Source organism: Eurytemora carolleeae, unplaced genomic scaffold (assembly GCF_000591075.1).
Source record: "Eurytemora carolleeae unplaced genomic scaffold, Eaff_2.0 scaffold621, whole genome shotgun sequence".
Lineage (NCBI taxonomy): Eukaryota > Metazoa > Arthropoda > Copepoda > Calanoida > Temoridae > Eurytemora > Eurytemora carolleeae.
The window spans coordinates 32,433-57,564 of NW_019396520.1; the positions used below are offsets into that span (position 1 = coordinate 32,433).

The 25,132-nt window shown below is 33.2% G+C and overlaps 2 protein-coding genes across 2 annotated transcripts; one reads left to right on the plus strand and one right to left on the minus strand.

Moving 5' to 3' along the window:
* Nucleotides 1-8,232: 8,232 nt before the first annotated feature.
* LOC111704784 (uncharacterized) lies at nucleotides 8,233-10,467 on the minus strand. The gene is made up of 2 exons (XM_023477128.1): nucleotides 10,462-10,467; nucleotides 8,233-8,772 (listed from the first exon to the last, which is right to left on the minus strand). Exons 1-2 carry the CDS (start codon nucleotides 10,465-10,467, stop codon nucleotides 8,233-8,235), a joined length of 546 nt encoding a protein of 181 aa, XP_023332896.1.
* A 9,511-nt stretch (nucleotides 10,468-19,978) lies between these two features.
* Nucleotides 19,979-24,933, plus strand: LOC111704785 (sporozoite surface protein 2). Its single transcript, XM_023477129.1, has 5 exons — nucleotides 19,979-20,659; nucleotides 21,538-22,075; nucleotides 23,796-24,082; nucleotides 24,420-24,456; nucleotides 24,875-24,933. The coding sequence occupies exons 2-5, from the start codon at nucleotides 21,538-21,540 to the stop codon at nucleotides 24,931-24,933; spliced, it is 921 nt and encodes a 306-aa protein (XP_023332897.1). The 5' UTR covers nucleotides 19,979-20,659.
* The last annotated feature ends 199 nt before the right edge of the window (nucleotides 24,934-25,132 follow it).

The following is a 25,132-nucleotide window of genomic DNA, read 5'->3' on the forward strand; positions in this document are numbered from 1 at the left end:
GTTCTCAATTTCCTCTTGCCCGGCCTTTTATTTAATTATTATACCGTGTTAAATTCCAATACTGTTCTTGTAATCTTTCTTATTGTGTTTTATTTACATGATACTGAATTCAAATCAACGTGATTAAATGTAACCCTGTATTTCATGAGGGTTTCTTGTCAGATTCGCGATGGTACCCTTTAAGCCTTTGCCTGAGAAGAATGAATAAAGATGTATCCCTGTTTGTCTTTCTATAAATTGATTATTTCCATTTGCGGTTTCTATAAAAGTAACTTGCGGATTTCTACACCCGAGAAGTAGGAGGAAAACTAAAAGAAATTTTATTTTTTAAGACAGAAAACAACGACATTTAAAAAATTGTTATAATTGGTTATAAACCGGGAAAGTAGCGTTGAGGGTTACATGAGTAACGCTCAACAGTCCCATTAAGCTTTAAAATCATCAACATTATTCAAAGCGTTTAACTTTTGACTTATCAAGGATGCCGGACGTTAACCTATTTATTCCTATTCATTTACTGAAACGTTTTTAAATGCTAAACACTTTGCAAGCTGTTAAGAAATATTTAAGAAATATCAATAGTTACTTTCTAAAAGTGGCAAAAAAAATAATTCACTTTCGGACGTTTGAAAACGCTGTTAACGCAAAACTGGTAAAACAGTCGACCTCACATAATCCAGACAGAACAAACACTAGGCTGAGAGAATATCAGAAATATGAAGACGAAATTTAAAAATTGATTTTCTTTATTATTTATTATTTCATTATTTTCATAAATTTTTTGAAAATCCACGAAATTTGTTGTTGAAATCCTATCCGTGAACTTCTTTTGTTTTGTTTTACAATGTACACTAGGAGAACATGTTCACAATTAGAAAATAGAAGATGGGAGCGAAACGCCCTAAAAGCCTAATATAAATATATAATCACAAAGAATAATAAGAAAGTAATTGTATGCTATATGTACATAGTACAACTATACTTATGGTAATAGTAAACAAACCAGAATTTTGTAAACATTTACGTTATAAAATGACACAAATTTGTATTGCAAGGGGTACTAATGTATCTTAATTGTACAAATATGTATCCTCTTGGCTTCAATGGACTTATAGAATGTCGTCTTCTAAATATATTCGAGCCTGGTGTTTGTCCAATCTGGATGATGTGACCTGCTTTCGAGTTACGCAAGTAACAAATCAGCTGTTTGAGTTCAGACTGTATAGAGCGCATGCAGTGCCATTTTAGAGGAATTCAAGCGGGGTTTCGATACGTTTAAACAGAAAGATCTCTCTACTCGATGAACATTTCAAAGGTTGCAAGGCATTACCCTCGTTGCATGGAGGACCGCTTGAAATTACGCTTACAGTCCCTGTAAGCTTTCATATTTTAACTTATACTTGCTTGAAAGTTTAAATTACGCATTTAGATCCTAAAATCTAAATAAGAAATCGATATATCGAAATTTGAGTTAAAATTACCCTTACTTAAATAATAAACCGCGGTCCAGTTTCATTAGTAGTTAAAAAATACATTTATGTAGTAGTTAAAAAAATTCCCAAATTTTGATTTCTACAATTGTTACTTTAAATATATAAAACTAGTACACTGTTCAACTTATATATAACTAGTACACTGTTAAAAACATATAAAACTAGTACACTGTTAAAAATATATAAAAATAGTACACTGTTAAAAAAATATAAAACTAGTACACTGTTAAAAATATATAAAAATAGTACACTGTTAAAAAAATATAAAACTAGTACACTGTTAAAAATGTTTATTTAATTATAATTTAATATTTTACTTTTTTTACATAGATGGAAATAGATCGATACCTTCACATATGTTTTCTATTACATTTGTATATGTAATAATGCGTCTTCATATGTTTTAATAGAATAATAGATTGAAATTTTACGTGATAATTTCTCTAAACATAAAACTTTTGACAAATTTTAAAAATACCTTTCAGTAAAGGGATTCGCTCCTAAACCTTTAATAATAAAGAACGCAATTTACTTAAATTCTAATTTTCAAATCCTTACATCTTTTCAATCTGATTTTTTTAAAACCTTTGATATTTCAAACTATGACGTCAGCTAGGTATATAAAGCCAAAGTTTGAAATATTAAAAGTTTATAGAGATAAACGGATTATCAAATTAGATTCCTTTAATTCCTTTGATTAAAACTCGAGGTGTGTCTTGATGGGCACATTCGACATTTCTCAATTAGTTCGATCATCGTTCGGTAAAGACCAATTTTGTTCGTTTTTTCGTATTCTAACTCAACGACCGTTCAATTAAATCGAGCCTTCAGAAAAATACTTTGTTTTGTAAAAACTATCGTTTTTTTTTTCAAAAGTTTAGTCAAAAGAATCGTTCTTTCAGTAAAAACATTTTTCAAGTGCGTTCGAAAAATTTCGTTCGTTAATAAATTTCGTTCGTTAAAAAATTTCGTTTGTCATAAAACCATTCAAATCTCTAGGTATGTTAGCTTGTAAGTTGCAAGATAGGTAATGTTTTTTACATATCTATATATGTACACCCATCTTAATGCTGATTTTAGTTTGTTTATGTATTTTTACAGATGTTTTTAACATTATTTGTTGGACTCAGTTAGCTATACACTAGACCAGGCACATTTAAGATTTCCAGGAACTATGTGTTGCTCAATCTATGCTGGTTGTCCGAGAAAAAAGAAGCAAAAATTGTCAATTTTTTTCAAAATATTTTTTGGAATTAAATGTTGTCATTCCGAGAAAAAAAACTAAATTTTTTTTATTGTTTGAAAATATTTTTTGAATAACCTGTTATAAATTTTGAAGGATTTTAATGATGGATCAAATTTACATTCAGCAAATCCAAACTATCAATCTTGAACTACTACTACCAAATACAACAATGAAGGGGATACAAAACGTCGCGTAACAAAACGTCGATGATACAAAATGGCTACTGCTACAAAACGTCGAAATCACAAAAAGTCGACTTTTTGTATCATCGACGTTTTGTAGCATAACGATTTTCTTAAATCTAGGACTTTGCTATCAAGGTTCTAAAAGGTTCACTGAACACTCTGGGTCATTGAAGTACCGTACCGACGTATAAGGCAGAGCTATGGAGAAAGTAGTATAGTATGTACATTGTCCGTACAGTATAAACTCAAATCAGGACAGTACACAAAATAAATCATTCCATTTTGGAGAGATTACTATGGGCTGGCTTGCACCATAATTAAATAGATTTTGCTTGGCCGTGTGTTTCTTTGTTTGGTTGGGTGATTGCATCCAATAAACGTCAAAACGACTGAAAAGATCAGATCATAATGGTTCAACTCACCAGACCCCAGTGGGAAGGAATATAAGTCTAAAAGTCTAAAAAGATATTTTGTTTAAAAAGTGTGTAAATATCTACTAGTAAAAGTGGAAAACCTGCGTTTTTTACTGTTAATAGATAAAAAAAGATTTTAAAAAGCATTTTTATTATTTTTTATTCAAACTTATTTTCTTAATTTATTTTCTTCATCTTTTATTTTCTTTTTTTCTTTTGGAGACACCTTAGGTTTATCAATTATCAACATTAAAACATTAAATTGTCTTGATAGACTTGTTTATGAACATTAATTAAAGAACTTTTGTGTCATTTTTACTGTGGGATTCATGCCACTTTGTTGGATGAATTTTGAATGACAAACATGACTGAGTTATTGATATTCCATTTTGGATTTCTGATTAGTTTCAAATAGAACAGATCTGCGATTTCAGTCTGCAAAGAGATGAGCGGTAAAAAGTCATAGTTCGAATGAAGTAAGAAGTTTACTTTTACTTCCAGTAATTGGATGATTATTAGAATTTTAAGTGGTTTGATTATCTTCAAAACCTGATGGTGTAAACCTTTGATGTTTACCACTTTGAATTTATGATCAAAATTCTAATCTTTAAAACAGAACAGGTCTAAGACATCAGACTGAAAAAAATTGAGCCTCAGAAAATTAAAGCTCGGCAATTTAATTTATTTCTAGTGTTTGGATGACTATGATTATTTCAAATGGTATTTTTTTCTTGTTCTGCTACAGCAAGAGGAATGCAGAGCTAATTAATTTTGTTTTTGGACTCTACAATTCATATAATTCAACATAACCAAGATATATATACATTACATATATTAATATATATATATATAGTATAGGGATATACAAATACTTTCTGCAGCCTTTTCAATGTACCCGTTGTGAATTGTAAATGTCACTTAATAAAGTGAGAGTCACTAAAGATTACGTCTACAGTTCCTTTAATAAAGTGAGAGTCACTAAAGTTTACGTCTACAGGTCCTTTAATAAAGTGAGAGTCACTAAAGTTTACGTCTACAATTCCTTTAATAAAGTGAGAGTCACTAAAGATTACGTCTACAGCTCCTTTAATAAAGTGAGAGCCACTAAAGTTTACGTCTACAGTTCCTTTAATAAAGTGAGAGTCACTAAAGTTTACGTCTACAGTTCCTTTAATAAAGTGAGAGTCACTAAAGTTTATGTCTAAATATTTTTTAATAAAGTGAGAGTCACTAAAGTTTACGTCTACAGTTCCTTTAATAAAGTGAGAGTCACTAAAGATTACGTTTACAGTTCCTTTAATAAAGTGAGAGTCAGTCTACAGTTCCTTTAATAAAGTGAGAGTCACTAAAGATTACGTCTACAGCTCCTTTAATAAAGTGAGAGCCACTAAAGTTTACGTCTACAGTTCCTTTAATAAAGTGAGAGTCACTAAAGATTACGTCTACAGTTCCTTTAATAAAGTGAGAGTCACTAAAGATTACGTCTACAGTTCCTTTAATAAAGTGAGAGTCACTAAAGATTACGTCTACAGTTCCTTTAATAAAGTGAGAGTCACTAAAGTATTTAATAAAGTGAGAGTCACTAAAGTTTACGTCTACAGTTCCTTTAAGAATATGACTAAAGCTAGAAAACTTGCCCATGCTGCTTATTTTCAGTTCATATTTAGAACATGAGTATTGTGTAGGTTCAGATTTCAGCTTACTAGTTCTAAATTGATAAGATTAAACTTTAAGATTTTAACATTAAGGAATAAATAGAAATTATTCTGCTTTTAAGAATACATGAAATCAAATAGGAAATTCAAATTAAAAATTTTAAATTTAAATTATAAACAGAAAGCTTTAAAAAAGATAACTAATGAAACAAAACATTGTTCATTAGCACTTAATGCAACTTTAACATAAAATCAATCTTTAACAAAGTAATTTTTTGGAATTTGAAAAAGTTAATGTCTTGAATATTTCACTTCGAGAAATCTGATTTTTTTTACTGGAATTTTAGCCTAGGCTAGCCAAGCCCTGTAGTAGAGAACATCCGGATATTTTGAATTTATTAACGAAGCAATATGAAAGTGAGTTGTAGAGATGGTAGGTTTCATTACGTCGTTCATCAATTACGTAAACGAACAATTTCGTTTCTAAAAAAGTTTGTTCGAAAAATCGTTAGTTCAGTTGAAAAAATGTTTTTATCAACATCATTCGAAAGATCTTAAATTTTTCGTTTTTGTTGTTTTTACTTTCTTTTTTAAAAACTTTCTTTTTCATTTCTTTAAATTTAACGAGCCAAATCGTGTCCGTTTCTTTCTGAACGACATCATCGTTCACAATCAATATCGTTCGTTTTTTAAAAATTTCGTTCGCTGACAAAAGCGATGCCCATCTGTTAAACATTGGATATTTAAATATTTAAAACCCTCCTTTATATCGCAAACACTCCCTTTAAACTAGAAAAAAATATTTTAATCTGCATAAACATTGTTCAATTTAAACGTTCTAAACTTCTTTGAATCTCCGTCCTTAAAAAACTAGAAAAAAATCTATCTAAAAATCTATCTAAAAATCAATCTTAAAATCTGTCTAAAAATCACAAGACCTCTGAGCTTTGAACAAAATAAAACTGAAAGCAGTCATGTTTATGCAGGGTTACCCACAAAGAATAAGACCTTTTCTCGTATTTTACGCTTTAAAATATCGTTTATCTTCAAGGAGATACAAAAAGAAAAGCTTCTCCATTTAATTTCAATTTCTATTTCCGGTTTTAGATAGAGTAAAAAGAAAATGATTAAATACAGAGAACGTAGATAACAAATGCTTTAACACCGCACGCACCTCTGACCCTTCAGTAAAAGTAAATTCAACCTAAAGTCTGACCGCGTCAACCTTGTTGCACCGGCTAGTCCTATTGAGTGTCTGCTTTAAATTTACCCAATTTCCGGGCGATACAGTACAAACTGGGACCGGAAAGGTTCACCTGGCTCGGAAATTCAAATGTACTACGGCTGCCCGTGACCGCTGATCTTAATGAATACAAGTTTTGTAAGGTACCTGACTTGGCCTATAGAAGAAGTTGTGTCCTTTATTAAAACGGCAAAACTATGATAAACTTAATTTTTAATTTTTTAATTATACCTTCCCCCCCCCCTTTCTGATAAATTGGGTTTTTACTGTTTTATGTAAATTTTCTAGGTCAGATATTCATAAAATAGCTTCAGTTTTTGAGGAAAATTTTCAAATTTATAAATTTTCAAATCTTCAAATCTTCTAATTTTCTAATTTTCTTACAGTAGTCTCAGCGGAGAATTAACTGCTGACTCACCTTGGTCTAATAACAATAAGGTCCATATCCTTCTTATTTTTTCTCTGAATTTAAAGTGTGCTATGTTACTCAGGCTTGCAGAGGGTCGAAAACTTTTGAGATCGAGTGAAATTGTGAAACTGGGTTTTAAGTGAGTTTAAAATTGAATTTAAACTTAGCTTGCTTGATGTAACAGAGTTTATAGTTTGAAATATGTATAAAGGTTAAATTTACCAATTCAAGCCTTTAAACTGGGTTCTGAATACTGGGTTTCGTTGTTGTGCAATGTTTTTAGTTTCCGTTTTAGCCTGTCTCGGTATCTTCTGTTTATATTGTGGTTTTCTCTAAGATTAGATTAGATTAAAAACTCACACAAGATCCAATATAACACTGCACAAACATACATCTTTAGGACTCGACGTCTTTAAGGGCCTGTATACACGTAAACTACTTTACAATCAAGTGCATTATTCATAATATGATTTCTTATTCAAAATTCGTCAAAACTAGCGTAAGCGACGTTCTAAAACTATATTATTTAAAACACAAAGTTCAAGAAAAAAGTATAAAATAGAAAAAAGGAAAACCCTACATTTGATGACGGATGAAAATGGGTTATAATAGATTTTAAACAGAACATGGATCGACCGTTTCTCAAGCGACGATCCATCTACCCGATTCACAATGGTACTGTTTAAACCTTTGACTGATTAAGGACGGCAAAGAACTCCATGTGTTTATCTGTAAAATGGTGTTTAAATTGCTGGAAAACGCAGCTGACGTTGCACATTTTATTTGAAAATCCCGAATATTCTATGTTCAACACAGTTTTACAAAATTCGAATGTAAATTTGTATTTTCTGCAAATTATAGAAAGTGAATATTATTATTTCTTTGAACAAAACATAGTTGCGAAGAGAAAGTGTTCACATATTACAGTACAGTACAGTACAGTACAGTACAGTACAGTACTGTACTGACTTGTCACGGGTCAGTACATACCAAATGAACCTCTTCTCCTTCTAAGGAGACTCTAATAAATGACTTTGCCACGGGCAGCCGTTGTATTTGAATTTCCGAGCCGGGTCAACCTTTCCAGTCCCAGTTTGTACTGTATCTCCTGGACATTAGGTTAATAAAGCAGACACTTAATAGGACTGGCCGGTGCAACAGGGTTGACGCGGTCAGACTTTAGGTTGAATTTACTTTAACTGAAGGGTCCGAAGAGCGTGTTGCCCTCCCAAAAATGTAAATTTTCTTTCTTGTAGATGAAGCCTAAACTGTTTTCTATTATTACATGTTTGATGGCGCTAAATTACAGCAGAGAACATGTGTTTCTAGTATATTGCTTGTTTTAAGTGTAAATACAATATATAATATATAAATATAAATTTAGTTTAAAAAGGGAAGATTTAAAAATAAAAATTTTAATGTTCACAATGGTTCTACAATCATGTTTGTATTTTTTTCGGCTCAAAAAAAACTTTATAGCTTTTGTTCTCATGAACCTTTCGAGCTGATAAGCTTTAAGCTGATCAGTTTTTAGCTGATAAGCTTTAAGCTGAAAAGCTTAAAGCTGATAAGCCTAAAGCTGATAAGCTTAAAGCTGATAAGCTTTAAGCTGATAAGCTTTAAGCTGATAAGCTTTATAAGCTTTAAGCTGATAAGCTTTAAGCTGATAAGCTTTAAGGTGATAAGCATTAAGCGGATAAGCTTTTTGCTGATAAGCTTTGAGCTGATAAGCTTTAAGCTGATAAGCTTTAAGCTGATAAGCTTTAAGGTGATAAGCATTAAGCGGATAAGCTTTTTGCTGATAAGCTTTGAGCTGATAAGCTTTGAGCTGATAAGCTTTGAGCTGATAAGCTTTAAGCTGATATGCTTTAAGCTGATAAGCTTTAAGCTGATAAGCTTTAAGCTGATAAGTCTTAAGCAAATAAGCTTTATGCTGAAAAGCTTTAAGCTGATAAGCTTTAGGCTGATAAGCTTTAAGCTGATAAGCTTTAAGCTGATAAGCTTTAGGTTGATAAGCTTTAAGCTGATAAGCTTTAAGCTGATAAGCTTTAAGCTGATAGGCTTTAAACTGATAAGCTTTTAGCTGATAAGCTTTTAGCTGATAAGCTTTTAGCTGATAAGCTTTAAGCTGATAAGCTTTTAGCTGATAAGCTTTTAGCTAATAAGCTCTTAGCTGATAAGCTTTAAGCTGATACGCTTTAAGCTGATAAACTTTAAGTTGATAAGCTATTGCTGAAAGGCTTTGAGCTGATATAAAAGCTTCATGAAAGCTGATTTTCTTATTTCTGCCCGGATCAGGATTTAATAATTATTTTGTAGTTATGATGCAGAGATTAAAGATAGAAGTTTAAAAGTTCAAACAATTTAATCGTAATTAAAGCCAGATTTTCTATCTCAAAATCTGGGGAATAAATATGTAGAAACAACTGTAAATCTGAATAAAAAATAATTTTCTAAAGTTTGCATTTTCTTCTTTAACTCTGTGAAATTCCCAAAAATCTAGTCTCTAGATATTGATAAGAAAGTTTATCTAAAGAATGTCCGCCTTTACTCTTTCTTTGTTCTAAGCTTTGCTTTTTCTTTTTCTCATCTTAGTTAAAATTCTTTGAGTATTTGTTTCTTTTTCGCCCTTTTTTTCTTAAATTAAAAGTATCCCGGATTCAATCCTGTAAAAAGGACAGAGTTTGATCGAAATATTCATCCCGATCGTTAGTGCTATGGTCGGCACCTCCCGGCTCATCATAGCTAACAACTGGCTCAATCAAAGAGACACTCAGAAAAACTTTCAATACTTTCTTAAAATGGTAATCCTATGTTTTACGTGGTTCGTACTTCACATGGAATATATAATCAGAGAAAAACCAGAATTCAAAATATAAAATATCAAAAAAACAAAAAACAAAAACAATAATAAACAAACCAGTTTTGTAAAAATTAAGCTATAAATGAGCCAGTGCTTTGCCATGAAACACCCGGAAACTCAATATTTATCAAATTTCGATTGCTTCCAGATGGTTACAAAATACACCATGACTGGTTGCAACAGATCCACCTTTACAAATTGCATTAGTTTGTTTGTTTCCAATGTGAAATTATCAACTAAAAACTTGTGATTTTACACTATTTCATGTTTTCATGTTTTCTTATTTCTTGAATGATGCAATTTTTTCTATTGATATTAATTCCTTTCCTCTGTTCGTTTTCATCTCCTTTTTTTTTGTTGCTCTCCATTTCTCAAGATTTGCTTCAAGATTGTTTCATCCTTCCAAGGTACTAATGCAAGGAGAGTTAATTGCGGTTGCGTATACTCTGCGCAGTTCTCTCTGGACGGAATTTGTAATCAAGAAAAGATGCTTCAGTGTTTGCTTGGTATCCGAGGAGGTTAAACGCATTTAATATTGATAATTTTGAAAATTCACATAATTATAGTTTCTTATAACCAGAATATGTTATAAATTATTTTTGTGAAACTGGATTCAATGTCAGCTTTTTGACATCCGTCTTGTATTTACTTTTCCTCCTAAAGACAGAACACTGCAGTACAAAAAAACGTGTACACCTCTGAAATAACTTTCCTTGCATTAGTACCTTGCATCCTTCCTTCTGTTTGGCCTATATGCGTACGATGTCGCAACTTTAAAATATAAAAAGATTTATCCAACCGTACAGTCTTGAATTATATTCCTTGAATATACACATGGAAAATATATTTACACACACATGAGTACAGAAAGAGAAACTACACTGAAACCCTAGCAAACATTGAATCACAGAATAGAAACCATATAGAGAGGAATTTACTCAAAAATTGTAAAACCGCCATTTTGTTTTACGGTCACTGTCTTCATACATGGACCATCGATTTATTTAAAGTAGTGATTCGACAATTTGTGTGTCTGTTAGAATGTCCGATCATAACTTAGGAACCCCTTGTCTGATTTGCCTCAAATTTTGATTGGGGAACTTGGAGGAACCACGGGAATGTTCCTCGCTTAGTTTAACAGTTGGCTTTATAAAGAAAGTTGATTTCACAGGCAAAGCTGGGTTCCCAAGCTAGTAGTTATGTAAAAAAACAACGAAAAATTATGATGTATTTCAGCCCAATCATGCTTACTACATTTCAGATGCATAAGCAGTAAGTTTATGGTAAAACAATAATTTTGTAGATGGGGGGGGGGGGGTTCACATCGTCTCAAGAAAAATGTACGATTCGAAAAAATTTCGAAATTTATTTGCTTCAAAATTGCAATCTTCATTTATCTTTAGAATTAAGAAAAAATAATTATTGCCCCCTCCCCTTCCCTCTTCCTGCTTAGTAACCCCACCGATACAGTTACAGAAGCCTTTTTTCCTCCCTTGATTATTATTGCTGTACAGGGATTTTACGAAAGCTCTTGGTTGAAAAAAACAAAAATATTTTTTATTTTTTGTTTGTGAAAACCTTTACTCAGATCATGAAAATATTTGTACTTGAATGGGTCCTGGGATAAACTTTAAATATAAATATAAATATTTAACAATAATAGCAAAAAGGAACTGTAGACATAATTTCAAGTGAAACGATAATTTCAAAGCAATATTTACTTTTACAGAGAAACCACAAAAAAGAATAGGTTATTTAGCTTTAATCATAAATAATGTTAAAGGGTACCGTTGTGAATCTCACATGTCACTGTACAATGGAGTCTATGTCTACGTTCCATTTATGGAAATTTATGTATGTTTTCAGGTGTGACTCTCAGATGCAAATTTAAAAATTCCATATTTTTTTGTCAAATTACAGCATAGCGACCACATTTGTTGTTAACATCCTTTTTATCTCAGGTTTTATGAATAGAGATAAGTAAACCCGAGTTTGAAATTTATAAAGATAAAAGAGCAGAATAATTATGTAACCCAGCTTCTTTTAAACCACAAAAAAAACATGATAGTAGCACATCCTGATACATATATATTCTCACTTTTAACATAGAAGTGATCCGAAACAAACTTGAATTTTTTATAATTCCTAAATCTTTTCAACCCAATGTCGCAGACTTTAGATATTACAAACTTTTAGTTCTGTTACATAAAAAAGTAAAAGTTTAAATATATCAAAGGTTTACACTAAAGGTTGCGAAGATGTAGAGATTAGAAATTTTGAGTTTGTGGCAAGGATTCAATTCTTTTATATGATCCATCGCACGAAAAAAGATTAGCATAAAACTATAGTTTGATTTAAAATGATTAAGATATCCCTGCTTTTTATATGAAAATTGATATAATTGGCAATTAGATATAAAGTTAGATTAAATAAACAGAATTCAACACTTTTAAGGGTTTGAAGTTGGCACTGTTGTGAATTGGACCAGCCGTTGATAAAGGTTTGAAGTTGGCACTGTTGTAAACTGGGCCAGCCGTTGATAAAGGTTTGAAGTTTGTATTGTTGTGAACTGGGCCAGCGTTGATAAAGGTTTGAATTTGGTATTGTTGTGAACTGGGCCAACCGTTGATAAAGGTTTGAAGTTGGTATTGTTGTGAACTGGGCCAGCCGTTGATAAAGGTTTGTAGTTGGTAATGTTGTGAACTGAGCCAGCTGTTGATAAAGGTTTGAAGTTGGTACTGTTGTGAACTGGACCAGCCGTTGATAAAGGTTTGAAGTTTGTATTGTTGTTAACTGGACCAGCCGTTGATACAGGTTTGAAGTTTGTATTGTTGTGAACTGGACCAGCTGTTGATAAAGGTTTGAAGTTGGTACTGTTGTGAACTGGGCCAGCGTTGATAAAGGTTTGAAGTTTGTATTATTGTGAACTGGGCTAGCCGTTGATAAAGGTTTGAAGTTGGTACTGTTGTGAACTGGACCAGCCGTTGATAAAATTTTGAAGTTGGTACTGTTGTGAACTGGACCAGCCGTTGATAAAGTTTTGAAGTTGGTACTGTTGTGAACTGGGCCAGCCGTTGATAAAGGTTTGAAGTTGGTACTGTTGTGAACTGGACCAGCCGTTGATAAAGGTTTGAAGTTGGTACTGGTGTGAACTGGACCAGCCGTTGATAAAGGTTTGAAGCTGGTACTGTTGTGAACTGGGCTAGCCGTTGATAAAGGTTTGAAGTTGGTACTGGTGTGAACTTGACCAGCCGTTGATAAAGGTTTGAAGTTGGTACTGTTTTGAACTGGACCAGCGTTGATAAAGGTTTGAAGTTGGTACTGTTGTGAACTGGACCAGCCGTTGATAAAATTTTGAAGTTGGTACTGTTGTGAACTGGACCAGCCGTTGATAAAGGTTTGAAGTTGGTACTGTTGTGAACTGGGCCAGCCGTTGATAAAGGTTTGAAGTTGGTATTGTTGTGAACCGGGCCAGCCGTTGATAAAGGTTTGTAGTTGGTAATGTTATGATCTGAGCCAGCTGTTGATAACGGTTTGAAGTTGGTACTGTTTTGAACTGGACCAGCCGTTGATAAAGGTTTGAAGTTGGTACTGGTGTGAGCTGGACCAGCCGTTGATAAAGGTTTGAAGTTGGTACTGGTGTGAACTGGACCAGCCGTTGATAAAGGTTTGAAGTTGGTACTGTTGTGAACTGGACCAGCCGTTGATGAAGGTTTGAAGTTTGTATTGTTGTGAACTGGACCAGCGTTGATAAATGTTTGAAGTTGGTACTGTTGTGAACTGGACCAGCGTCAATAAAGGTTTGAAGTTGTGAACTGGGCCAGCAACTCTATAAATAATGAGTCCCTTGAAGTCAAGGTAAAATGCAAGGAAAGTTAATTGCAGTTGCGTATACTCTGCGTACATATTGAAACCAGTTCTCCCTGGGCGGAATTTGTAAACAAGAATAGTTTCCATAATAGATTATGTGAAATATGGCTCCCATGTCAGGCTTTGACATCCGTTTTGTGTTTACATTACCGCCCAGATTGCAGTACACCGCAGTGCAAAAGATGCGCGCACCTCTGAAATAACTTTCCTTGCATTATAACCATGATAGAAGTTACCTTACTAAGCCTTGCGCTATTTCTAAATCTAAAAAATCATTCTTGAAGAATTGTGTAACTATAGAATTGATATTAAAAGCCACAAAATGATTTTATGGCTTCTTCAGAACCATTTTAAGAAATCAAAACCAAGTTTTAAAAATATATTACTATAAAATGATAAACAAAACAAATGAATTTAATAAATTAAGTACTTGCCACAAATTCAAATTTTCTTATTTCTAAATCTTTGCAACCTTTGATATTTCAAACTTAGATTATATGTCCTAGCATGACAATGGCGGGAACTTCAGCTTGTAGAGAATAAAAATAAACCAATCAGTGTTAAAAGATTAACTTTAAAGATAATCTAGATATTTCTGGATTTAGCATATAACGCTCTATTCAAATATTCACTTCCAGAATTAATTAGATTTTAACATCAAGGACATTGAAACAAGTAACTTTCAATTACTAGTAAAAATATCAAAGATTCACGATTACATCTTTAAAAAGCTTCCATACGAAGATATGCCACAGCCCACAACATACAAATGTTCAAATCTCTGAAGTAAAAATCTATGAAAGTTTTGCCAATGACTTCTTAATACTAAAAACAAGTATTAAAAGTGAATGCAACTTTTTTAACTAGTCTGAATCTGTGTGCAAGAGCATCTATATTCCATAGTCACGGGCAGCCGTAGTACATTTGAATTTCCGAGCCGGGTCAACCTTTCCGGTCCCAGTTTGTACTGCATCGCCCGGACATTGGTTAAATAAAGCAGGCAGGTAGAACTAGCCGGTGCAACAAGGTTGACGCGGTGAGACTTTAGGTTGATATTACTTTTACTAAAGGGTCAGAGGTGCGTGTATTCTTTTTTTAAAAAGCCAAGATGCGGAAAATATTAAAATGTAAATCATTTATTTCACGAAAGATTAGATTTCTGCCAAGGGTGGGACGAATTTTTTAATTTTCACAGGCAACGCCAGTCACTTTAGCTAGTCTTTTATAATTAGCTACAAGCAATGCAACAGTTTTAAAAAGTCTTAAAAAATAGTTTTGCCTGATCTAAAATTTTCATTTGATGATTTGTTAAATCAAGCATCTAATGCTAATCTTTATAATAGTTAAAATCAGGTGTTTCTAAAAACTAAATTGAGGATTTCTTGAAAAAAAGATTTGTAAAATTTGTTTTCACTAGAGGTCGAAGGCTATTAATTTTAAATAATTTTGATTTTACAATCTATAGATACGTTTTAAATCTGAAATATAAAAATTTAAAATAAATATTAATGTAAACAATTATAAAAAAAAGTTTTTCTATCCTAAGTTCCAGCTACAAGACAGCTAATATTTAGAGTGACAGCTGGTAACTTAACAGCTTGTGTCAGCTGTTAGGCCTAGGCCTAGGCCTTCCTCTCTAGCTGTCACAAGCTGTCACAGCCAGTAATTCCTCCAAGAATAAGATTAGTGCACTGTGTCTCAAAATTAATTTTCAATGCACATTCATCTATCTATCTATCTATCTATCCTTCTATAAATCTATTATCTATCTATCTTTCCAAGCTATCTATCTATCTTTCTATCAATCTATCTATATATCTATCTTTCCAAGCTATCTATCTATCTTTCTATCAATCTATCTATATATCTATCTATCTATCTATCTATCTATATATCTATCTATCTATCTTTCTATATATCTATCTATCTATTTATCTATCTATCTATCTATGTACTGTATCCCTTTAACCTGACATTTCTCTCTTTTCTCTTTTCATGTTTTGCATGAATAATCTCATTGTCTCTCATAAACCACTTCCCAATCCCTCCCCTTTACTTCCCCTCTCCCCCACTCTTCCTTCCCCAACTCCATCCCTACTCTTCCCTTCCATACCCCCCGCCCCCTAAGATATTTTCTAATTTTTTTCCCTAGAATTTTTAGAAAAATTTCTGGTATTGAGAGCATAACTTAATATTGCTTTCATTCGATCTTACAAATATATTCCTTTGGGGCGAGTTTCTGTGATATTACACTATCTCTGAATAGAGTGAAATCCGTACAACGCAATTCAAAATATAATTCTGTTTACATACAGGGTGTTCCACAAAACATGAAAAACATGAAAGTTGGTGAATAGTTTTGAATGTTTTCTTGCACTGTTATTGTTATTAACAGTTTATTTCGTTAAAAAATACCTTTTACTTTAATATATTTTGCTTTGAAATCAATTGTACTATAAAATGACAGACATATAATATTATTTATTATTATCTTCGGTATCAAACAAAACAATATGGAAAAATAAATTTCAAACTATTCACCAACTGTCATGTTTCGTGAGACACCCTGCACATTGTCATATATTTATTGTAGTGTTTCATATGAAGCTTTAACTGTGAAATGGTGAATTTATTCATATATTAAATGACGCTCTCTGTTGTGCGTCCTTATCCTTATGTTTTCAATATGCGTCCTTATCCTTATATTTTCAATATGCGTCCTTATCCTTATATTTTCAATATGCCTCTTTATCCTTATATTTTAAATATGTGTCCTTAATGTACGTCCACGTTCTCAATATGGATTATAAATGTGTACCCTAAATGTGCGTCATTATTGTGCCTGCTTTATCATTTGAGTATCCACAAAAAAAACTGAAAAAACAGCTAATTTTGTGCGTCAACTTTATGTATTCGCTTTAGTAAAGCATCCAAAATTATCAGTGTGGTTTTATTTTTATAAGAAGGTTTTAAACTTTTATTTTAAAAATAATTTTAAGATAAGTATTTTATTGATATCTATACATATACAATTAGGTATGATATATCAATAAGTTTAGCAATACCATGGGCACAGTTACAGTAACCAAGGCTATTTTAAATCAAAATTTGAGTCTTATTATTCCACAGTTTTATAGGCTATGGGACGGTTCAGTATTTTCGAAAGTGGTTTCGACATATACTCTCTCTCTTTCATTCTCAGCTGAAATTAAAACTATAATGTAGAAAAAATGGCAGCGGAGAGCGTACTGGTTGTACTGAAATCTATCAGATTAACGACGACAAACTATTATTTCCGTAGATAATTGAAACCTAATGTCGAATGATTGAATGTTACATTGTTTGATATAAATCATCTAGCTTTGTCAGACGCTACTCCGTGCATACTAATATTTATAAAAAGTAAATGCAGGGAAAAATCAATTAATCAGAAGGCAAAATCAAGTGATCAAGGGGTAAATCTGATCAAAGGGTCACTCCGATCAATCAAGGGGGTAATCAAGGGGCTCAGAACCCAGAATTGATTAAAAAAACGTTAGGTATATTTTTAAAAAGTTTATTTGAAATGTTATCTGACGCCTACATCTCAAAGTGCAATAAACCTTTGTTATTCTTGCAAAAAATGAATATAGATTTTTGTACTTTCTTAATCTTATTCTGTTATGTACTAAACTTTAAAACTAGAAAATCAATTATTTTGTTATGCTGCACCTCGGTCTCTCTAAATTTAACTAGTAATCCCTGGCTTATTGTAAACTTTCATAGCCTAGTAATATTCATCATATTGTAAACGTTTTAATATTAATTAGCAAATAGCTAATCTCCACCTAATTGCTATAATATATACATAAAGTAAACAATATAAAAATAGTTGCAGATTTTTTGCCTGTAACATTATAACTTGTATTTTTAGCAATAAACTATATCTTATCTTATCTTAAAGAACCTTAAAAAGGAGCGGAATGGATCAATAGGGGAACTGATCAATAACCTTCAATGCCATAAAGACAATGTCCGATTTACAATGGTACACTTGAAAGCTTTGTCTTCTAAAGTATGTATTAGATATTTATGTTTTTGTTTCTTTGAACGGTTTGTTTTCATTTGCGGTTTCTCTGAAAAAGTAGCTTGCGCATTTTAAGAAACAATGGAGAAAAAAATATTCAGAGCTGAAAACTTTAGAATGGGATATCCTTAATCCTGATCGGTTAATTAATCTGGAGATTAATTACAAGAAGAGAACAAGCATTAATTAATCTTAAGATTAAGAAAAAGAGTGGATCAAGCATTAATCCCGATATCCACCATTTAAAAGTTCCCAGCTCAGATTAAATATTTAGATCAACAAATTTGATTCTAGGAACGCCAGATTTGTTTTTTTTCTTGACTGAAAGGGCCCTCACTTAATTTCTCACCCATTTATTTATTAATACATTAGTTAAAATTGGTCAAAAAAGGATCTCAAACGTATTATTAAATAATTTTCTTCACCGATTAATTTAAAAAAAATGGCCGACAACATATTCTCAATTCGTTAGAAATTGCGGATTTCTCTCATAGGATAGAATTTATTTTCAAGGCTGTCATTGGTCAATGCAATTTACGAACTATATTCCCGCACTCTCATTGGAAAAAAACAATGTACGGGTATCCAAAGAGAGAGAAAAAGAGTGAATTTAGGACTAAAATTAAAAGTTTCCACAGTGGATATTCGGATTAAATAGTTGAGTTTAAAGGTTATCCATTCTAAAGTTCCCAGCTCTGAGCTGAAAACTTTAGAATGGGATATTCTTAATCCCGATCGTTTAATTAATCTGGAGATTATTAAAAAGAGGAGAACAAGCATTATTTAATCTGGAAATTAAGAAAAAGAGGAGATCAAGCATTAATCTCGATATCCACCATTCTAAAGTTTTCAGCTCTGGTCTCCGATTTCCGAAAAACGATTCCACAATTTATATCCAGGTTAAGGTTTCTAGGGTACTGTCGTAAATCGGACATCGACATTTTTGTTTGGAGAATCACTTAAAGTTCCTTTTAACGAATACTTTTCAAAACAGCATTGTTAAATCATTGTAATTTCAAATGCGAGGTTCATCCGCCGTGTATTGTGCTGATAAATAAAAATGCATTTATATTTCGTATGATCGGGTCCCAAGATTGCAAGTTTAATGCACTATGTTGGGTTGCAAAATTCTATTCGAAAACGTACTTTTTCCCATAGTAGTCGATTATCAAACAATGGCAGCACAAATACATCAGACAGAAAAATTCAAAATGAAAAAATTTACCGAAAAGAAATAAATATTTCTTGAGATTTAAAATAAATATTCAAAATTGTTTATGGTTTCAAATTTCTACCTTCCTAGAACCTAACATGCATATTTTTATACTAATATAGTGTAGTAGTAGGAGTAGGAGTATGAGTAGGTGAAGGAGTAGGAGTAGGAGTAGAAGTAGGAGTAGGAGTAGGAGTAAGAGTCGGAGTAGGTGAAGTAGTAGGAGTAGGAGTAGGAGTAGGAGTAGGAGTAGGAGAAGGAGTAGGAGTAGGAGTAGGAGTAGGAGTAGGAGTAGGAGTAGGAGTAGGAGTAGGAGTAGGAGTAGGAGTAGGAGTAGGAGTATAAAACAAGCTGAACTACATTTTTAATTTGTTTTAATTAGCCTTCCGCAAAGGACACACAATAAAGCTGTTTTTGACAGCTTTTGAATTACAGCTGTTTCTCAAAGGGACTGTGCACTTAATTTAGAGTGGGGGACATCTTAAAAATAGGCATGCTTAAGGATCACTAGAAATATCGTAGACAGTCCCTTTAACAGCTTGAAAATACGTGTACAGCCTCTTTAACAGCTTAAAATTACGTGGGAAGTCCCTTTAACAGCTTGAAATTACGTAGACAGTCCCTTTAACAGCTTGAAATTACGTGTACAGCCTCTTTAACAGCTTAAAATTACGTGGACAGTCCTTTTAACAGCTTGAAATTACGTGGACAGTCTCTTTAACAGCTTGAAATTACGTAGACAGTCCCTTTAACAGCTTGAAATTGCGTGGACAGTCCCTTTAACAGCTTGAAATTAAGTAGACAGTCCATTGAACAGCTGACAATGTTGCTCAATATTATTGCATGAGAGAGAGATTTCCTCAATTTATTCTTTATCTCTCTTGCCCGGCCTTACACAACTATATATTAATCATATATTTAAGTTTTTCTAATAATATTTCACTTTTATATTCATTATTTTTCGCTTCATTATTGGTGTGATTAAAGTCGACTAGGAATAATGTTTCTAGGAGTGCAAAGCAATTAAAAACATTTATAAAATTGTAAATTTTAATTGATTTTTTAATATTTATTTTTTCAGACTGGTTTCTGAAGAAACGTCAAGAGAAAAAAGGAAGTAAACAGGATAAGGAGAAGAAAGGAAAGAAGAGAAGGAGAAGAAAGGAAGTAACGAGGAGAAGGAGAAGAAAGGAAAGAAGAGAAGGAGAAGAAAGGAAGTAACGAGGAGAAGGTAAAGAAAGGAAAGAAGAGAAGGAGAAGAAAGGAAGTAAAGAGGAGAAGGAGAAGAAAGGAAAGAAGAGAAGGAGAAGAAAGGAAGTAACGAGGAGAAAGAGAAGAAAGGAAAGAAGAGAAGGAGAAGAAAGGAAGTAACGAGGAGAAGGAGAAGAAAGGAAAGCAGAATGAATGTAGATTTGGGGAGAAAAAACTTCAATGCATTGGGACAGATACCATTGCAACAGTGATACGCTTAAACATGACCAGTTTTAAGTGGCAAAACATCTTTTCAGAAGAAGAACAGTGGGACGGATAACATTGCTATAATTATCAAGACAGTTGGTCGGATAATATAGCGTCAGTGCTAAGGTTAACATAGCTCCTGTTAACAGTTAGAAGTGGGACAGATAATACATATTTTCAGAGACCATGTAAAGTTGGACGATTCACCAATAACTTAAATTTTAACTGAATAGTACAGTGGGACGGTTAGCATAGTACCACTCAATAGTGTCAAGTGTGACAAATACTATAACTACAGTTGTTATTGTAAAGCGGGACGGTTAGCATAGCACCACCCGACAGTGTAAAGTGGGATAGTATAGCACCACACAACATATTAAAGTGGGACGGATAGCATAGCACCACTCAGCAGTAAAGGGGGACGGATAGCATAGCACCTCTAAGCAGTATAGCGGAACGGATTTGACTCCAGCTCTAGTAATAAAATGGAAGAGAAGAACTAAACTGAAGAACGAGAATGGAACCAGAGAAGACCATTTACAACGGTTTGTCTTTTACTCATTAACGTGGGATCTTATTGATAATTTAGTGTTCCGGTTCCAGGTTATTCAGTGTTTCTGTTCCAGGTTATTTAGTGTTCCTGTTCCACGTTATTTAGTGTTCCTATTCCATGTTTTTTAGTGTTCCTGTTCAGGTTATTTTGTGTTCCTGTTCCAGGTTATTTAGTGTTCCTGTTCCAGGTTATTTAGTATTCCTCTTCCAGGTTTTTAGTGTTCCTGTTCCACGTTATTTAGTGTTCCTGTTCCATGTTTTTTAGTGTTCCTGTTCAGGTTATTTTGTGTTCCTGTTCCAGGTTATTTAGTGTTCCTGTTCCAGGTTATTTAGTATTCCTCTTCCAGGTTTTTAGTGTTCCTGTTCCACGTTATTTAGTGTTCCTGTTCCATGTTTTTTAGTGTTCCTGTTCAGGTTATTTTGTGTTCCTGTTCCTGGTTATTTAGTGTTCCTGTTCCAGGTTATTTAGTATTCCTCTTCCAGGTTTTTTAGTGTTCCTGTTCCAGGTTATTTAGTGTTTTTGTTCGAGGTTAGTTAGAGTTCCTGTTCCTGGTTATTTAGTGTTCCTGTTTCAGGTTATTCAGTGTTCCTGTTCCAAGTTATTTAGTGTTCCTGTTTTGGGTATTCAGTGTTCCAGTTCCTTGTTAATTACTGTTCCTATTCTCTTAATAAATCACGCTGTAAAATTAGGTTTTATCAAGAATTGTTATGAAACAGATTTTTATCTTTGCTATTCTTGAAATTAATCATTCATGGCTTGTATTTATATTTAATTTTCATTAAATTAAGAAATTATTATTATTATTGTTAATATTATTACAATTATTATCATAACTTTTTACTGAAAATCTTATATTGTCTATATTTTCAGATGATGAACACTGAGGACTTAATTGGGGAGTTATATGCTTATCTGAACAGTCCCCAGACCCCCTCTACTCCTACATCTACACTAAACCCTACTTCAGGGACCCCCAACAACCCTTCAAGGACCTCTAACAACCCTTCAGGGATCCCTAACCAACCCCCAGAACCCTCCAACCATCCCTTAGGGAGCCCTAGAAACTCGTCAGAACCCCCTCAGCAGTTTTCGGAACCTAAAACTCCAAATACTCCTAGTTCTGTCAACCCCCCTGGTTTAAACCCTGCTAAACAATATCAAGATCTATCAAACAACTTACCACCTGGACTAAATAATGGAAACTATTCCTCCTCACCAAAACGAAATCCTTCAAATAGTCCACCATTCGTCCTTCGGCCCTCGTCCAGTCAGTCCCTGTACAGTACTGAAGGACGATCACCTGTTAGTCCCCGGCATTCCTCTTTTGCTCCCAGAACAGCTCTTGTTAATGATTTGAGGCCACGTGGTTCCCTTGATATTCCTGGACTTAGACTAGGATTTAATGAAGGTACGCTCCCCCCCCCACCCCCAAAAAACATTTAATTTTTTGGATTTTTTTTATATATGTAATCGTTCCATCAGAATTTTCTGGGCGGTTTTGTATGAAATAAATATAAAATAAAAACCCTTAAAATATTCCCTTTTAAATTGTTGGGTTAGCTTTAAACTTTAAAGGAAAGAAAACAAGTCTTTGCCACAAACTCTTATTTTCTGTTCCCTATATCTTTGCCACAAACTCTTATTTTATGAATCCTATATCTTTGCCACTAAAGCTTATTTTCTGATCCCTATATCTTTGCCACAAAAGCTTACTCTCTGTTCCCTATATCTTTGCCACAAACTCTTATTCTCTGTTCCCTATATCTTTGCCACAAACTCTTATTTTCTTATCCCTATATCTTTACATTCTGATGTTGTAAGCCATAGCTATTTCATACTATAAATTATTTTGGATAAAATAGTCTAAGTTTGAAGTATAAAGGGTTTACACTTCCAGATAGGGATTAGAAAATACAAATTTATGTGGCAAGGACTGAGTTTATTTAAGGATCTGTTAGTATATATATATTTAACGATGAAGCACAATTAAACAAATTACAGATTATTTCTGCTGACGTGGATCTGTGATAATCATTCAACGTCAATTGTATTTTGACTATACTTTTAGAAAATCTATAACATTGTGTTCAAAATATCTAAATATTCGATACATGTTCGATAAATCTAAATAAATCGAAGTAAGTTCGACCTATCTAGAAATCTGCGAGAATTGTCGTCTTCTTTGATTCATAGACAAAATATCATTTAAATGAGTTTTGGTAAAACTTTTATAACATTTTCTCGAAACAGGTACATTAGATAGAAATAATTTTGGTCGCGATCAACTCCTAAACTGTTTAGGCTTCAGCCTAAACCCCCTTTTATTTTTCCCTAACTCCCCCTTACATTATAAGAATAAATACAAAAGGACTACAAAAAAGTTTAAGTGAGTTGGTGAGATAAAACCAAAGACCAAGGCATGGCGACACTTTAAAGTTTAGGTTGTCTAAAGGTTTCAGATTTGTCTATATCTCTGTGATATATGACTACTCGCTTCTAATTGGTTAAAGAACACAGTGAGAGAACTGCTGTGAGAGAACACAGTGAGATAACTGCAGTGAGAGAACACAATGAGAGAACTGCAGTGAGAGAACACAGTGAGAGAACTGCAGTGAGAGAACTGCTGTGAGAGAACACAGTGAGAGAACTGCAGTGAGAGAACACAGTGAGAGAACTGCAGTGAGAGAACTGCTGTGAGAGAACACAGTGAGAGAACTGCAGTGAGAGAACACAGTGAGAGAACTGCAGTGAGAGAACTGCTGTGAGAGAACACAGTGAGAGATATGCAGTGAGAGAACACAGTGAGAGAACTGCAGTGAGAGAACTGCTGTGAGAGAACACAGTGAGAGAACTGCTGTGAGAGAACACAGTGAGAGAACACAGAGAGAGAATTGCAGTTGGAGAACATTGAGAGAACACAGTGAGAGAACTGCAGTGAGAGAACATTGAGAGAACACAGTGAGAGAACACATTGTTATTTTACGGGAACAAATTTGAACACACTAATTCAGTTTAATTCATAAAATAAAAAAATACAGAGTAATAGTTCAAAGGATCGATACCGTCTTTGCACAATGATTAAAGAGCTCGAGGTCCTTGTTTTTCTTTTAAATATGACTTGCTTTTAGGCCTAAATTCCAACCCGGAGTACTCTAAACTTGTGAACTCCAGTTCGAACCCGCTAAACTATATCTCGAGGAGTCCGCAACAACCTTATTATACAACATCAGCCAGTCCAAAAACCAGTCTCTCAACATCAAGTTCCATTTACTCCAGTTCTAGTATGCTCCAGGGAGTGATAGAAGGCGAGGCGGATGGTGGGGCGGTAGGGGGGCCGGAGGGTGGAAATGGAGGCGGAGCAAAACGGAAACTCGAATCTGGGTTTTCTGATGTCGGAGCAAGCAAAATACTGAAGGAAAAATTCAAACTCTGTCATATTATTTGTTCTTTTTATTAGTTTGGTTATCTGCTGTCTTTTTTTGGTGGGTTTTTCCTGGTTTTGTTGTGTGTTTTCCTGGTTTTGTTGTGTGTTTTTGCTGCAAGTCAACTATAAAGTATACAGAGATAAACGAAAATATTCAGTGAGCATGCGACACAGCAATTTTGCAGTGTAAACAGACCCATTTCACTTAATACTTGTTATATGTTACAAGTAAACTATTAGCTTTGTAACCAAATACACTTTATTATTACATTGAAGTACGCAGAACTGAGTGCAGTGCCCGGTAAATATTTGAATTTTAAAAATTTAGTGTAAAGAGGAAGTAGAAGAACCAATCGAACATACAGGTATAAAAACATGTATATATATATATATATATATATATATTTATTTATTATTATGATATAAATTATTTATATGGAAGTATAATCTATGTATAATATAAAATGCATATAAAGTTTGGGAACCAGCGTTGCGCAGAGGTCTCATAGTTACTCCCACCGTTTACCCGCACTTGGTCGGTCTTAAACCACGATCTTAGCACTCAACTTAGAATCTCAAAACCAAGCTAAGAACATTTCTGTGGTTCTCCCAAGTTCTCCAATCACAGTTTGAGGAAAATCAGTCGAAGGGTTCCTGAGTTATGATCTGACATCCAAACAATCAAACAGAGAAACAGAGATTACTACTTTATATATAGATACTGCTACATTTACTTTATGTTACTTACGAGCACATAAAATCACGAGAATCTTTAATGTAAAGTTGTGATCTCTGTTTGCTTGTTTAAATGTCCAATCACAACTCTTGATCCCCTGGACTGATTTGGCTTAAATATTGATTAAGTAACTTGGTAGAACCACGGGAATGGACTTAGATTTACTTTTAGGAGGATAGTTTAGTGTCCTGGTAAAGATTGGGTTTCCAATATATCTCTATATTTTTAAAATGTAATATGTTAATATGTAATATTGTATTCAAACTTTATTTCGTTAATATATATAAAAATATACTGTAAATCAG